Source organism: Atractosteus spatula, chromosome 23, assembly GCF_055471065.1.
Source record: "Atractosteus spatula isolate fAtrSpa1 chromosome 23, fAtrSpa1.hap1, whole genome shotgun sequence".
In the NCBI taxonomy this organism is placed as follows: Eukaryota; Metazoa; Chordata; class Actinopteri; order Semionotiformes; family Lepisosteidae; genus Atractosteus; species Atractosteus spatula.
Window position 1 is genome coordinate 531,018 of NC_142728.1, and position 15,528 is coordinate 546,545.

General features: G+C 40.4%; 1 protein-coding gene across 4 annotated transcripts in view; it reads left to right on the top strand.

Annotated features, from left to right (window-relative positions):
* nup214 (nucleoporin 214) overlaps nucleotides 1-8,938 on the top strand; it is a 59,664-nt gene extending 50,726 nt beyond the window's left edge. For all 4 annotated transcript variants that reach the window (XM_088940651.1, XM_088940652.1, XM_088940654.1 and 1 more), the window contains one exon: nucleotides 8,798-8,938. In XM_088940651.1, the coding sequence (XP_088796777.1) occupies nucleotides 8,798-8,828 (31 nt within the window). In that variant the 3' untranslated portion in view covers nucleotides 8,829-8,938. The remainder of the gene's footprint in view (nucleotides 1-8,797) is intronic.
* Nucleotides 8,939-15,528: the final 6,590 nt, after the last annotated feature.

Below are 15,528 nucleotides of genomic sequence, written 5' to 3' on the forward strand. Positions count from 1 at the left end.
CTGTATTTCATGTGTGTCATTAAGGAGTAAAATGATGCCATTTTTTGTTTTTTTTATTTTAGCCTCATCAGTGTAACAGAAAATTTAAGCTTTGCCTTAATGATTTGCATGTGTATTGTTCTACTTAAAAGACTGCCTTGAGGTAGAACGTCTATGGCTTTTCCATTTCCATTGTCTGAGTTTGTAAAATGGATAATTACTTTATGTAATTGCTTTCGAAAAAGGATGAATAAAAGAGCAGTAATTAACTGGCCACATCCAACATGGTAAAGAATCTGAATGTTAGTTCAGTGAAAAATAAACAGAGGCTCTGTAAAGGCACTTGGTACTTGGCCTGTCCTTCTAAAAAATAACTGAATGCATGGAAAATATTTATTTTATATTATATATTAGCATTTCAAGGCAAATTAGCAAATACCTGCAATGGTCTTAGGTTAACATTTATTGCATTTTGAGTTATGTGGGTGAGCTTCTTTTTCTTAACCTGGAGCACATAAGCAGTCAACAGTGTTTAAAATTGTGTGTGGATGCTTCACTAACATGGAAAGAATTTTTTTAATGAGAAGGTACTCAAGTACGCATTGTACTGTTGCCACTTTTACACACTAAGAACTCATTAGCGCTTATAAATAGACATTTTGAAGGGCCCTGCTCTTGAATTTGATGTCTTCACCTTATCTTGTGATACTCCTGCTTTTGGATTTGTCTTCCTGAGTTTGGCTTCTGGCCACAGCAGAAAGGAATGGTAAGGGTCACCTTCACAAAACAGCTGTCCAGTCACCCCCCCCCCAAAAAAATATGTCTGTTTTGGGGGGGGGGTGATTCTAGCTTTCTTTTAAATGGGGCAGTTTATAGTTGATGCTTAGTGCTCCAGATTGGGGAGCTGTGAGTTCCAGTCCCCACTGTGGACACTGCTGTTGTGTCTTTGAAGGAGGTGCATGCTGAGGTACACCCAGCTGCCCAGATGATTCCAGCAATGTGTGGGATAACCCCACAAAGCACCATCAACCCATTCAGGAGAGTCATGTACTCATTAACCCAATGCTGTAGATTGAAATAATAATATTCTTATTTTTTCCATCTTAATTTTATTTCTATTTTGTCACTGTAGTCTCAGATCGCCAGACTGCATCTTGATTGCAAAAATATCCCTCTGAATAGGCCTTCTTTTTTCCTTGCATTTGTCGTATCGGGAGCCATTCTGTGCTGATAGTCTGATCTTAGAAGTCCATCAACTGTGCTACAGATGACCTGTCAGCGAAAAATTACAGCAACATCTGTGCATGTCTAAATAAATACAGTCGGAGGGACAGAATATTGTTTGGTTTTATCCTCAGCCTTTCGATGGAATGGAATTACGACAGTCATGATTGCAGAAGTTTAGCTGTCTGCAGATTATTTTCCCAACAAAGACAATAATTGTGAATTTGTAGCGTACAATTCTTTCACAGTGCATATCTCTGTGGACCGCCTTGAAATCATGTAAATATAACAATATGTTGTATAGAGCATTCCAGTTATTGGGTAAGTCTATTTTCACTTTAAAATGTTACTGTCTGTGCAGCTCCTTTCCTAGGTTTCTAAATGATAAAACTATATGTGTGCTACTGTTAAGTTGATTGTTATAATGGAAGCAAAGTAACAAACCTAAATTACCTGGGAATCGTGAGCAAAGTCCTTTAATGGGTTCTATTATCTCTGATTATTATAAGAAAGTATTTGCTCCAGAACGGGGCCTAGACCCTGCACTGCACCACCAAGCTGCTCCAAAATCTCGCCTATGACCGTGACTTTTAGAACGGGATTTGAAAGTGCTGCCTGCCTTACAAGATCAGAAGGGAACTGGGAGATCATTTCACTCTCCTGGAGCAGCACAACAGAAGGTCACCCTGGGTTCAGAGCCTCATTTTGGGAATCTCGAAAGAAGACCAGAGACCAAAGGTGTGTGGGGAGTAAACGGTTCACAGACTAGTCGGGGGCCAAACCTGTCAAGGCCTTTAAGTTGAGCTGTAGCGTTTTTATTTCTTTTCCTCAATCCCACAGGGAGCCAGTGCTCAGACCTTCAGCGATATCCCTGTTCAAGCACTCTCTCTGCAATTATTCTGTATACATATACAAATATACGTGACTGTGTAAGTAGCTGGAAGTTCCTTATACACAGTATAATGTCAGTATTGGTGTATGAAACGTTCCAGACAATACTAAATACCTCTGTCTTTTCAAAGCAACTTGCAGCCTGATGTACAGATCGTGTAATGAAACTCCTCTGGTGTTCCACCCCTCGTAATGCCCTTCGTGTGAATGTGGGCGACAGTGTGAACGGTCTGCTCTGTTTTTTCTCCATCCGTTTTATAATATCGCAGCCCTGTAAGCTGCACAAGCCTCTCAGCTGTTAGTGGAAATTCCAGTTATAAATAACCCCTCATTTGGATGGAATCTTGTGAAAACATTTTTGGAATTGTTAGAGGTTTGTTTCCTTCATTCCTTACTTCTTTTTTTCCGGTCCTTTTTTTTTTTTTGCCTTGATTTTTCTCGATTTTGGTTTTTGTGGATTTTTACCAGCTGACCTGGGATAGTGGCAAGCTTCATTCGAAGCAAATGGAAGGTTCTTTTTTCAGACCAACCCATAATATGCGTGCCTCCTACAGTTACACACTAGCTGTACTTGCTTAAACATTCCTCTCCGCCGGCAGCGTGGTCGTCTCGGATCTTGCAGTGGGAAAGCTGGAGGACAGGAAGGGTGCACTGCGCGATGGCTGTGTTCATCTCCGTGTGCATAATCCCAAATGAAGAAGGAGATTTGTTCAGCCTTCCAAGCATTGCTACAAGCTCCAGAAATGCACAGCAAATACAGCGATGCAGAACACAGCAGCATACTTTAATGGGAATCATAATGAACAGCAACAGAATCCAATTTTTGTAGCAGAGGCCCTGCATGTGCATTGAACAAACATGATGGAGGTCAGTTCCTATTGACTGGTTAACATTTGTCATCAACAGGGGCTCTCCTGAGAAAAGTCAAATGCCACCATCAGAAGCACAGACTGTATGTTTGGAATCAGGTTACAGATTCGATGGTGTTGGATTCTGTCCATTTCCTTAGAATATGGATCTGCACAAGCCTGTTCACTGGTCTCTGAGCCCTAGGGGCCACACATCGCCTCAGCTCATCCCACAAATGATCAGTGGGCTCCAGTCTAGTGAGTAGGCTTCCCAAGGTATTATTAACTCTTGTTTGTCAGGAAAGCAGAGCAGCATGAAAATGTGTTGTCCTGCTGGAATGTGGTCACTTCAGGGTGACGAGATGTTGGGATCGTCAGCCATGAGTGCTGCCGAGGCGCTAACAGCAGGTCCTCTCCTTCACAGCTCGTTCACAGAGCAGCTTCTCCAGGGGGCTCTGGGGCGGCTCGGGGGCAGAGCCCAGCGTTGACGGGAGGTCTTCCACAGTCCCTTTTATTAACGACTGGGCCAATCTGAAAAATTCAGTGAACTGCACTGGAAAATTCCAGTCCAGAGAAATGTTTAGGAGTCTGTTTTTATGTGGAAAAAGGATAAGTAAGGGTGCCGCAAGGTAGTTTGGGTATCCGTATACACTGTCCTACTTTGCCTTAGCAACTGTTTTAATGACATCCGACTAACAAAACATGAAAATTAATCTTTTTCCACAACACGGATAAATCTGTTAGGTGACATGAAAAATCCAGATTAATTGTGATACTGGATGCAGTATCACGGTGGAGTGCATTCAGAGTTCACGTGCTGTGGCTTGATACTTTGTCGTACGAAACGGGATTCAGTTGGACACAGCAGGGCAGTGACATTACTGGGGCTGCTCTTTAAATCAGGAACCTGTAGAAATATCAACCCTGTGTGTTAGATCGTAGGTTACTTCAGATGTACACCCTTCGCGTAACATTGGCAGACAGAGAATTTCTGGTGTGTTTCAGGTCAAAATTGCATTCTTATAGTAAATAATGTTCAATCAATATAGTGCTTCCTCTGAATTTTACATGAATGGTGGTATTTCTACACTCTTAACACTTGGCGTGCTCTCCTTTGGGTTCTTTCCTAGCAGGAGATGGTGGTCAGTTTGCATTGGGCTTTTGGCCCTCTCCTTGTTGTTCGCCACTTAGAGTGCGGTTCAGATTTTGTTTTAGAAATGGCATTTCTTGGCAGCCATTACTGCCCTCAGACCCACCAAGGCATCGCAGCCGGATTCCGATCACATCATTGCTTTCTCTTTGTCCTCTTTAAGCTCAGTTGACATGACCCTCTGCTCTGTTTAGCTATTCTTTGCATTTAGTTTTTTTCCTATTTCAAATCGCCAAATAGGTTTGAGAAAGGAACGAGTAGAGATTCAGCAGCGTAGTCTACTCCAGCTCCCGGTGTGAGAGCCGAAACGTTGTTTCTTCTTTCTGCTTGACAGCGTGGAATTAACCCACATGCTGAAGCAGCTCCTCACTCTCGGATGCTTTTACAAGCCCCGCCAGTGAGGAATTGCAGATTGTGGATTTGTGGTGGGGAAAGACACCTGTGAATGAACTCAATTGCGGATGGCAAATTCTCAGGAGCATTCTGCATTCCAGATCTGCTTGTGAAGTCCCAGTGTCGAACACTGAGGCTGCAGATTGTCTGAATTAGTGACCTTCTTTTCTGTGTTTACTCATCAAAAGGCACAGAAAAACAAAGTGGCAAATACTGTATAACCCATATGCCAAAGCTATGAAGCAATAGCAAGTGTCTCCCTGTGGGCTGATATTAATCTGAGTTTTCTATTTCAGTATATAAACCTGCTTGCTTTGATTTCTCACCCGCGCAGGGCTGATCAGTTGTGCTGGAGGTGCGAGAGTGAAATCTGCTGTCTCCCAGATTCTCTTTACTAGACGGTTGTGCTTAGCTTTTTATTTGCAGAGTGTTGTAACAGTAGAAGCGGTTTAAGGAAAAGAGTGGGGATGGGAATAAAGCGTTAACAGGAGGTCCTATTGTCCGGAGGTTGTCTGGAACCTGTGAGTAATATCAATTGAATCATGCCTGTTGATCTTTGGTCATAGTGCCACCTGAATGAGCACGTATTTTCATCCTTTCTTAATAGGAATCCAGATAGAAAACTGAAATCAATAAGTCTTTGATTAACGCATCAGCTGGAGCAAAACTCAGATGAGACGGTTTACATGATGGTAACGTTAAGGCATGCCTGCAAATCAACTAAAGTGATTTTTTGCAAACCATTCTTCCTAAAGCTATAGCAATAAATGTAAATGGCATCAGGCTTAAAGAGTTCTCCAGTTATATTTATTACATTTACTTCATCAGTATGAAACCAGATGTCTGCAGTGGATTATTTTTGACGATTAAATGCGATTGGATTAGAGGCCAGTTAATAAACTAATGTCTGGTGCCTGTGTCCCAAAACCTGCCCTTCTTGATAGTGAAACGTCAGGTGAGATGAGGAGCCTTGAAAGATGTATTCTCTGCATAGCAAGATAAGCAAGAAGAAGAAATCAGTGGTATGTGTTGTCATTTAAAAATAGACATGCACAAGTTAGAGCTGTTTAGTCAGAAATAATAGCAATAAAGCTGAGGAGAGGCTATGAAAAAGTACCCTTGAAGTCAGGCATTTTGGACACTTAGGAATGACCAAAGGAAGAAGTTAATAAATGTGTAAGCAAGCAAGCAGATCAATAAAATGATCAATTAGTTCTGGAGATTTGAAGCCCAGCTGGAGACGGTAGCTGCAGCCAGCAGAAACAGTTTTCCTTCACGTGCAGGTTTGGGACTCACTGCTTCATGTGTAAAACAAAATTAAATTCCCACACGATGCTTCTTGTTCTTTTCTGTTAATGTATGACATAAACATTTCTCCGTCCTGAAACAGCTCGAAATGTCAATGTTTCTGCCACACCGGCACTTCAGCTTGAAGCTGGTGCTGTGCTGTCAGTGAGTCTTCAGGAGTTGCAAAGTCTGCTCTGCTACAGCTTTGCCAATAGAGGTTCTAAATGAACTGAATTTGTAGTAAAGGAAATGCAGAGGACTGCTGGAATGTCACAGAGATAAGTGTGGGATAGTGTGACGAAGCAGATTTTGGGATGGCAGGTCTCCAGCAGCACCACCCCCAGCAGGGCTCTCTAAATGATCTGGGATACGAACTGCAGGCTCACATGGCTTCCCAGCACGCTCCGGGATCTGATATGTCCTGCGAGTTGGCCACTTTCCCGGCTGCAGGCAGAGCCTCACTCAGAGGTGATAGCAGGATGCAGGCCGAGCTGCTGCCAGAGCTTTTAGAGGAATTAGAAGCATTTTCATATCGGAATCATAGGCAGTCTGGTGCCAATAAATTTGCTAACCTGTCCACTGGTACCAGAGCCTTCAGAGCTTAAGCAGGCATGGGGAAGGCAACTGAAGAAGAGATCCTATAAAGCCGAGGGCACTATCTCTGTCCTACTTTTCAGATGTGTCTAATTTGGATGTGAAATGTAAATTTATAAGAGTGAACCTGAGATCTCCTGCACTTAACAACCGTAAAAATATTAAAAGTGCCGTGTTTCAGGGACATTTTCTAAAAGCTCTGTACATCCAGGGTTGGAGTTACAGGTGCATGTTTAACTTGTATGGATACATTTTCAGCAATATTATGTAACAATTCGTCATCTATAAATACATGCATCAAAATGGAAGATCTGTGTCAGTTCACTAAGCTATTTTTATAAGTAAATGAGAATGTTTATATATAATCAATCATATGAAAATCTTTAAACCTTTTGATGAAGCTGGAAAACTCTCAATACTCAATTGCACAATAAAGGTTATCAAGAGTCAGTAGAAAAGAGATTGTGCTATACTATTTAAAAAGGCTCAATACGAATGGCATTGGTGTTCTGTCTGTAAATAGATATTTCCCCATGCAAAAAACAGTAAAGTCATTGTAATACCACTAATGAGTGTATATAATCTCTTTTAAACAGCTTGTAGTGGCCAGGATACATATTGTACTCTGTGCCTTGCCACAGTTTCATAAGTCTGCTTTTTCAGATTGAAATACACACATTGGGACAGTCCTTTTTCAGGGTCTTCAGTCTTTTTAATGCATATTCATGGTATCGATGTTCTGTCTAAGGCTTTTCCATTCCCAAGCTACGTGCATGCATATGGTCTCCTTTGTGCAGACGATGTGAAAATGAATGCAGGCAAGTCCAAAGCGTTATAAAAGTGAGTTGTATACTGCCATAAAAAGTTGGATGAGACTGATTTAGCAAGAGAAAAGATGCTTAAAAACAGAAATCTGGAATCTTTTCTTTCCTAATAATAGTATTTTTGGCAGCTGCATCATTTAATAAATTTTGCTCCTATGCAGTCATTGTTTGGATTAAATGAATAAAGACGCTGATAATCTGACTGTCAGCAAATAAGGTACATTGTCCTATGTTAGTGTGCCCTTCCCTGGAGGTGATGTTACTTATCTGAAGTGCCATCTTCTTAGTGTTTGTATTTAAGCTGTGAGGAAATCTTCATCCCGTGTCTGTGTGCAGACATGGATTTTGTAAAAGCAAAACAGATCTCAAAGCAGATGTTACCCCCACAAACACCTCCATCCCCTCCCTGCGGAAAATCCTATGAACAGTACGTGCTGCAAGGTTTAAAAAGACATGCCGGTCTCTGCTGAAATTATTAGATGACCACAGTCTGAGTGAAGGGCCTGTTTTTTTTCTTTTTTTAACCCCAATTTTTTGCTCCTACAGCAACAGCAAAAAATCTTTTTCTTTAGGATTACCATTTAAATTGTATTGGTATGTAAGGTATTTGGGGAACACAAAGTGCTGCTTTCAAGGGATTTCAGTATTTTAAATATTTTAGCAGTATAGTACAGTGGTGCTCCCTGTAGATCCGAAACAATGATCCAGTATGTTGCTGGGGTCTGTGTGTGTGTGTTTAAAAGTTAGAAATGCAGGTGGAAATTAAAAATCTTAAATACAAACAGGTTTGCATTTATATTTGAATGTATAATTGTATGCTTTAATGAATACAGTAGTGAAATGTGCTTCTAATTCTAAAATTATTTGGTCCATACCAAATTTAAAAAATGTAAATCAGGAGTTTCTGAGTAACACCTATTAATGTGAGTAATATAGGTCATAATTAGTGATATTACATTTTATAAGAAAAAGGCAATGTAGGTAGACTGGGGAGACATTGATTTTGTGGTGAACAGAAGTAAGGTCTTTTGGTTTCAGGACCATATGGTTGTTCTAATTAACTCTCGGTATTTGAAATTCCATTTCATTTGACTGGTGCTTCTGGCAAGAACTACGACTGGTTTTTGCACTTGCAGTGCTTCATGAACAGCAGGTTTAGAAAATCCTCATGGAGGAGGAAGAATACCTCATCAAACTCAGTCCCTGCCAGTGTGTCCACTTTTAAGGGGAGGGATATTCACTGCCTAATGTGAAAGGAAAAACTGTGGCAACTAGTTTTTGCTCACATTGAGTGCACTGAGATAGATATGTTTTATTTCTTATTTATTGCATTGAACAGAGCCTGTTGCATTCCAGTTCTGACTCAAACATGAAAAAGCACAATCTTGCAGTCACTTCTGCATGAAGTCATTCTTTTTTTCTAGGCAGGTGTCCCTTCAAGTCCAGTAACGATGTTTATTCTGCAGCTTCTCAGATCAAATCAGTTCCGGTTTGTGACAAAATGCCCATGCAGATATGTCTGTTATTGCACTTGTTATTCCAGATTGCAGTGCTAGCATTGCCTTACTGCAAGCAGTGATCTAATTTGTCTTTTTATGCTTTTCCAGACTCACACCCAGATGGCCAGGACTGCAGTAGAAAACAACAGTGCACTGTTAGGTTTTTACTCATGCATCTGAGTGTGCTTTTCTTCCCTTTTTTTACAAGTGTAAATTCAGAATGCCTAATAAAACAAGGTCCTGATGGGAGTGTATGTGGGTCTCCTCTTCCTTTGCTTTGCTGTGTGAGAACTGAAGCTGGGGACCAGAATTGGGGTAGGTCATACTTAGATAAGTGCTGTGGCAGACAGATGCTGCAGTTGTTTTTTGTTAGGAGTGTGTTTTACTTTAATTATTATAAATTATAATTCACTGAAAATGCTGAGGAAATGAAATATCAGTAAATTAATCATAAAAAAACACATTTATATTCAGGTGTAGTCTCTGCCGAAGTTTGTTTTTGGCAGTATACTGACTTTCATCAGCATGATATTGGTACACAGGGTAGCATGTGGCAGTGGTAAATTAGTAGTAAGTAACCTTCTCTGTCTGTACTCTTTGTATACATACATTCTGATTTTGTAAGCTGTTTATTATTGACCTTGGCCTGTAGTGGGTCTGGGTCATATGGTAGTTTCCCAATAGGTGTTATTGTTATAATATCAATTTTATTCAGAAAAAAATCTCTCCACAAATTGTAGAATGCATAAAATACAGAACAAAAGTTTCCATATTTACAGTACAGCAAAACAAAAATAAGTGACTGATACAGGAATACTCTCTGCCAAGACTGAGATCAAGTTTATCCAGTCTGTAGTTTTTGTGATGAAGTCTTGATGTTATCAACTGTAGATCACATTCCAGGGTTGCATGAGCAACCTAAAGTGTGCAAGAGGAGTGTGGAGACTTTTGATGACAAACATTTTGTTTTTGTTTCTAGTCAAGGATACTAGAACCATTTGTTAGTATTGTTAATGTGTAAAAATAGTTAAAAGTGCCAATATATGTAGGTGGATTGTAGCCTATTTCACCTTTGTTTTAGAGAGTTGCATTCCAGAGTCTCTGGCTTGGCAGAATGTTTTACTAACAGCCCTCAGGAAGGACACACTTAAGTCTCTACATAAGCACATTCCGAATACCTTCAGACTTTTGGCCTAATGCACAGTTTGACAGAAGCATCAAGGAATATCCAAACATAAACCTCATATGAAACTTTTCTGTCCTATTTTGTAGTATTTAACTTTGCCTCTTAACTTTAGTTTGCAATAATTGTTTCAGCTGTAGACACTTGAGAAGATCTCAGACAAACACTGGAAATCCTCCATTGCTAAATATCACAGAAAAAACATGCTCTTGCCTTGCAGTTTAAAATTAATTACCTGAGTTGGATCAGAAACCTGGACTGCCACTGGGCACCAACATTGAAGTGAGTGACTGTAAACCAACAGCACTCATCTGTAAAGTCCTCCTAGGAATTTGTTCTGCATTTATCCTAAATTGCTTTATCTCATCCACTTAGCACTTGAAACACTCTTAAGCGGTGATAAGCTGTTGATGATTTCCACACACTAGCAAAATACACTATTTCACACTACAAAAAGGTACAGGTAATGTGCAGGTACCATTCTTTTTTCTTTGATCGGGTTGAGAGGTCCCCCAGAGCTTCATAAACCAGTATTTGATGTAAAAAAATGTTTTTTACATCATGAATTCAAATGACATGTATGCCTTGATTTGTTCCCACACAATTGATTATTGGTTGCATCCCAATCCCAAGAGATAATCTCAGAAACTGTTGTAGATGTATTAATGCTCTTGTGGATTTATGCTGTGATTACAGAATAATAATTCTGAAAGCAGAGTCTAATCTTGTTCTCTGGTGCTAAGTGACAGGCAGTGTTGCATGTTCCAAGCTTTTGCACTTAATCCTCTGCCCTGCCCAACTGCCTAACGGCTTCCAGACTGCCCTCTGTGGGTCTCTCCAGAGTAGACCCGTCCATCATTAAAACGTACAGAGCTCCCAGTTTTCTTCCTGTCTTTCTGCTCTGTCAGATGCACCTCATCTCACTGCCGAACCTGTGTAAATATTAATATGTTAACACATGCATTTTTAATCCTGGGAAATCCTGCAGAAGATTCACCGTTCTGGTTAGGTTTGGTTTCTGTCATCTGTAGGTTCTAATAACAAATACACAAAACACAACTCTTTAATTAAAACCCCGAACATTTTTATAAATCACGGCAAATCCCTAAAAAGGGATTTAGGGATTAAATGAGATTTTGAGAAGCTAGTGCACATAAGAAGATTTCCACGGGGAGGTGGTGACGTTTAAAAGGAATATTAGAAACACAGAGGATGAGATTTTTATGAGTTTTTTTGTGTTTATGGTTTTTTTAATATACGTGGTGGGTGTAAAACCTCACAAGAGGTGAAAATGAAAGGAATGGTTTAGAAAACTGCATTCTAGGTAAGGTATCTTTCAAGGAGTGGCATGTTAGTTTTTTTTCTTAAAAAATAAAACTGGTGTTTCGTAAATGCACATCTAATGCAATTAACAGCATCAAATGAAAGAGGCACACTCTTTCATAGAAAGGTCCCGAGTGCCAGTTAATTTTGTAACGATTGCTAATTATCTCTGGCAGGGGAGACGGGCAGCTTTGCGGGCTGCACGCAAAACAAAGCTTATGATAACGAGATCAATTAGAGATGCGCCAGTGATGCAGCAACTTGATTAATTTAGCCCACAAAGCACACTACCACATGGGCGACTTGATGAGAAATCAAGACTTCCTAGTTCTGGTCATTAAACTGGGGTCCTGGCTACTGGATCAGTACAGATCCCAGAGCACTGTTAGTAGCACTCCGGGTGTCAACCCTGGCGCTCTGGCTGAATTCCTCTTTCAGCCTGAGCAAACCCGCCCTACGTATTTTCCTCCCTATTTCAGTTGTTGAAGTAATTTCTCACTTCACCTGTGTGACGAGTCTGCTGGAATACAGTAGCTGTCTTGTGTCACCCAGGTGGCAGCTACTTTAGGACTGTGAAGCACTTTGAGATCCTTTGGGGTGAAATGTGCTAGACAAATGAACGTTTTCTCACTTAGTATTATTAATAATAATAATAATAAGTATTATTATTATTATTTTATTTTACTATCATTATTATTATTTTGCCATTTGTATGATGGTTGCTTTGTGGCACGCTATATCAAACTATATCCTTGACCCATGGGAAACAATAAATCAAGACTTTTAAATATTACAATTTAATTTAAAATAATGTTCATTTATAGAGATTTACTTCTCTGTACAAAATACAAACTTATTTCAAGTGTTCTCTGACAGGATTAAATTTGTTCACTAAGGGAGGTCTCAAATTTTTCTTTACAAGTTTCAGTGGGTATTGCTCTGATATGGGTCATTTTTCTAAAATGTTACTAAAACTAAAATATGTTCCTGTGTTTAAGAATCGGATGTCTGCAATTGCCCCTCTGTAAACAGACTGTCTCAGACAGATGGTGGAGAGATAAAAAGAATCTCACGTCTCTCTCCTCGACCCCTCCCCCAGGGTGAAGCACAGACTAACATCATGCTTACAAAGCTGCACAAAAGCAGCATTTCATGTTCAAAAGTAGCATTTAAATTATGGAACTTCAGGGATAAACCTCAAAAACTGGAAGATTTTGTGCCAGGTTCAAACTTGTTAATTTGACTTGCAATGATCTGTGATTTTAATGCTTAAATATGCTTGTAATTTTTCCTTTTGCATTGGATAGTGTAAGCCCTGCACTCATGCGCTAGACAGATTGTTACCTTAGAGGTTATGGAGTATGGTTGTTCAGGTAAAAACATCCCTGAGGCACATTTTTAAAGAAGGAAGGAACCAGTCGCTGCTGTGGGTCCTTATTTTTCAGGTTTTTTTACAGCAGAACAAGGATTGGTGAGTTCAGCTATGCAACTGGGTGAGGCTTGTTCATGGCCTCTCCTTTTTGTTTGGCTGAGTTGTTGCATGTTTTTTACAACAAGAATTTTACAACTTCCAATCATGAATCTGTTAAAACTTCTATACCCCTTCCATCAGCACAGGAAACACTACACATGCACCTTACTACTGTTATCTGCCGTATTGTACAGTTGCGATGTAAACAGCAGTGTCACACATCTGATGGAGGATGACTGTAGCTTTCTAATGACTTTACACACTACAGTCCAAGGTTCCTGGCCTGTCTTAAGGATCACTATGTGTAGCCACCCAAGGAAATCCTGAGAGGGCTTAAATTCACTCAAAACAATTGGCACTGGGCTTGTAGTGTAGTGTAGTGAGGACACAGTAACCAGGGATATTTGGTCATATTCAGCTAATGAATTAGCACATGTTCCCGACCCCAGTGTGCTTCATGATTGTTCCTGATCTTTGGGTTTAATGTTAGTAAAAGACTCTCAGGAAGTGATGTCAGTGAGGTGATGAAATGGACTCACGTGTCTGTCACATACATTGACTTGTTGGAAACACAGTTAACTTTCATTCCTCATCTGGTCTGGACAATGTGTCTTTAAAATCAATGTCAAATGGAAAGCAGGGGATGCAGGGTATCACTCTTAAGTGAGAATTAAGTAATAATGGGCATGTGGTTGTATACTGTATATCCTTCACACAGAACTCTGTACGTACATGACGGGACAGTTTGTCCTTTGCAGGACAGCACTGAAATCACCCACTGTCTTGGATGACTTTGCTTTATGGAAGAATCGTTGTAATAACTAACTGCGGCTTGCCAGTTTCCCGTAAGAGTATGTTATTAGGACCATGTGCATAGAGCTGGTGTACATGGGCATGTCGAAATTCCTAGACTGATGTTAAGTAATCAAGCAGAAAAGGCTCTTCTACAGAAAGCAAGCTGTTGATGAAAGGTTCACCTCACAAACACAGCTGTAGAACATGGGACTTGAACATGTTCATTTTTTTATTTTATTAGTTTATTTAATTTTAGTAAAAAACACCCCCTTAAAAAGGCAACCATTTGGATTTACTAGTAAAATTCTTTTAAAGTGAGACTTCAAGGTGAGATCTAGCCATCTTGTGGTCATTAAAGATCTTGTATGAAAGCTAGGAGCTATATTGCCCTGCAGCTCACAACTGGCCGCCCACTGAAGCTAAGCAGGTATGAGCCTGACCAGTACCTGTGGTTTGTTTGGGTCCCAAATTTCCAGTATAGCGATGGGGACACTATACTGTAAAAAGGCTCTGTCCTTCGGATGAGACATAAAACCAAGGTCCTGACTCTCTGTGGTCATTAAAAATCCCAGTGTGTTTCTCAAAAAGAGTAGGGGTGTTACCCTGGTGTCCTGGCCAAATTTCCCACAGATCTTTACCAATCATGGCCTCCTAATAATCCCCATCTATGCCAATAATGAACTGGCTTCATCTCTTTGTTGTCTGTTATGTAGCTGGTGTGTGGTGAGCAGACTGACGCACTCTGGCTGTTGTCGCAACATTGGTGGTGGAGGGGAGTCCCCATTACCTGTAAAGTGCGTTGAGTGTCTAGAAAAGCACTATATAAGAGTAAGGATTCTTATTATTATCACCATCATCCTCTGGGAGTGCTAGTTTTGTGAAGAGGTGATAGCACTGTAGACACTTTCCATCTGATAACAACCCCCCTTCTAACTTCAGTGTCTGATCAGGACCTCAGTGTGTCCCCTTGGACCTGCAGTGCAGCAGAAGACAACAGCTGCCTCTCACTATGGGTGTTGAAAAGTACTGTATGGAAGCAAGCCATTATTATAGGGATGACTTTCATCACTATTACAAATTTACTCTAGCGTTCTACTTTACCATACTGTATGAGCAGGTTACAGTACTTCATCAAAAGATCCTGTCAAGACAAATAACACAAATGTTTTACCAAGAGTCTCCTTTAGTATTTCAATGATCCTTTTATTTTCTGTCTCACTAATTTTGTCTATGGTTCGGGTTGTTGTTTTCATTGAACTAATTAAAGGGCTCGTAGATGCAGATAGAAGGCTTTTCATGTCCAGTCAAATGTATCCATGAAATAGTACGTTGAACTGAATAAAAGCTTGTTTGTTGACCTACAGTATTCAGTTTTAATTGAAAAGGGGCTTTTGTTAAGAGACAAAAAAAAAACAGGCATCAGGCACACCTGGACCAGCACTACGGCTGGGAGTGGGCGTTGAATCAACGTCGGGGGCTTTGTTGTAGATTTCTGTTAATCCAAATCCCATGCTGCTGGGGAGCCCATTTCAATTCTTCAAATGCAACAAAAGGGAATTTTCCCTTGTGGCGTCAACACAGAGCGTTCAAGGCTGTTAGGCATTTAGAGCCTTGATGGTCTCCTCTCTGCGGCAGACAGCACAGAGCACATTCTCAGAGCTCTCAGATCCCCAAGATATGAGTGATTACTCTCACCCCCTGATCCGTGAATTTCAGGCTCGCTTGCTTCAGTGATGCGGAATCGTATTCTCCAGCCCTTTACTGGTCTAGTTATTTCATTCTGGGAAAATGGATCACGTCTGTCCGCTAAAACAGTTTAACGGCTATCGCATCTAATCGTCTGCTTCAGAAGAGGCTGGAAACAAATATTAAACATTCCTAGCTGAGCCGTATAATTAAAGCAATTAAGTTCAAGTTGTCAGACGATCCACCAGTCCTCTGGGATCAAGGCTGGATATTTTCTATTGTCTTAACCCACAGTTCACTCACAAACTCTCTCCACACTCCAGTGTCTGGAGAATTGCTTACAGGTTTAAAGCTGCAGCGCTCTGGTTCGGTTTGTTTACT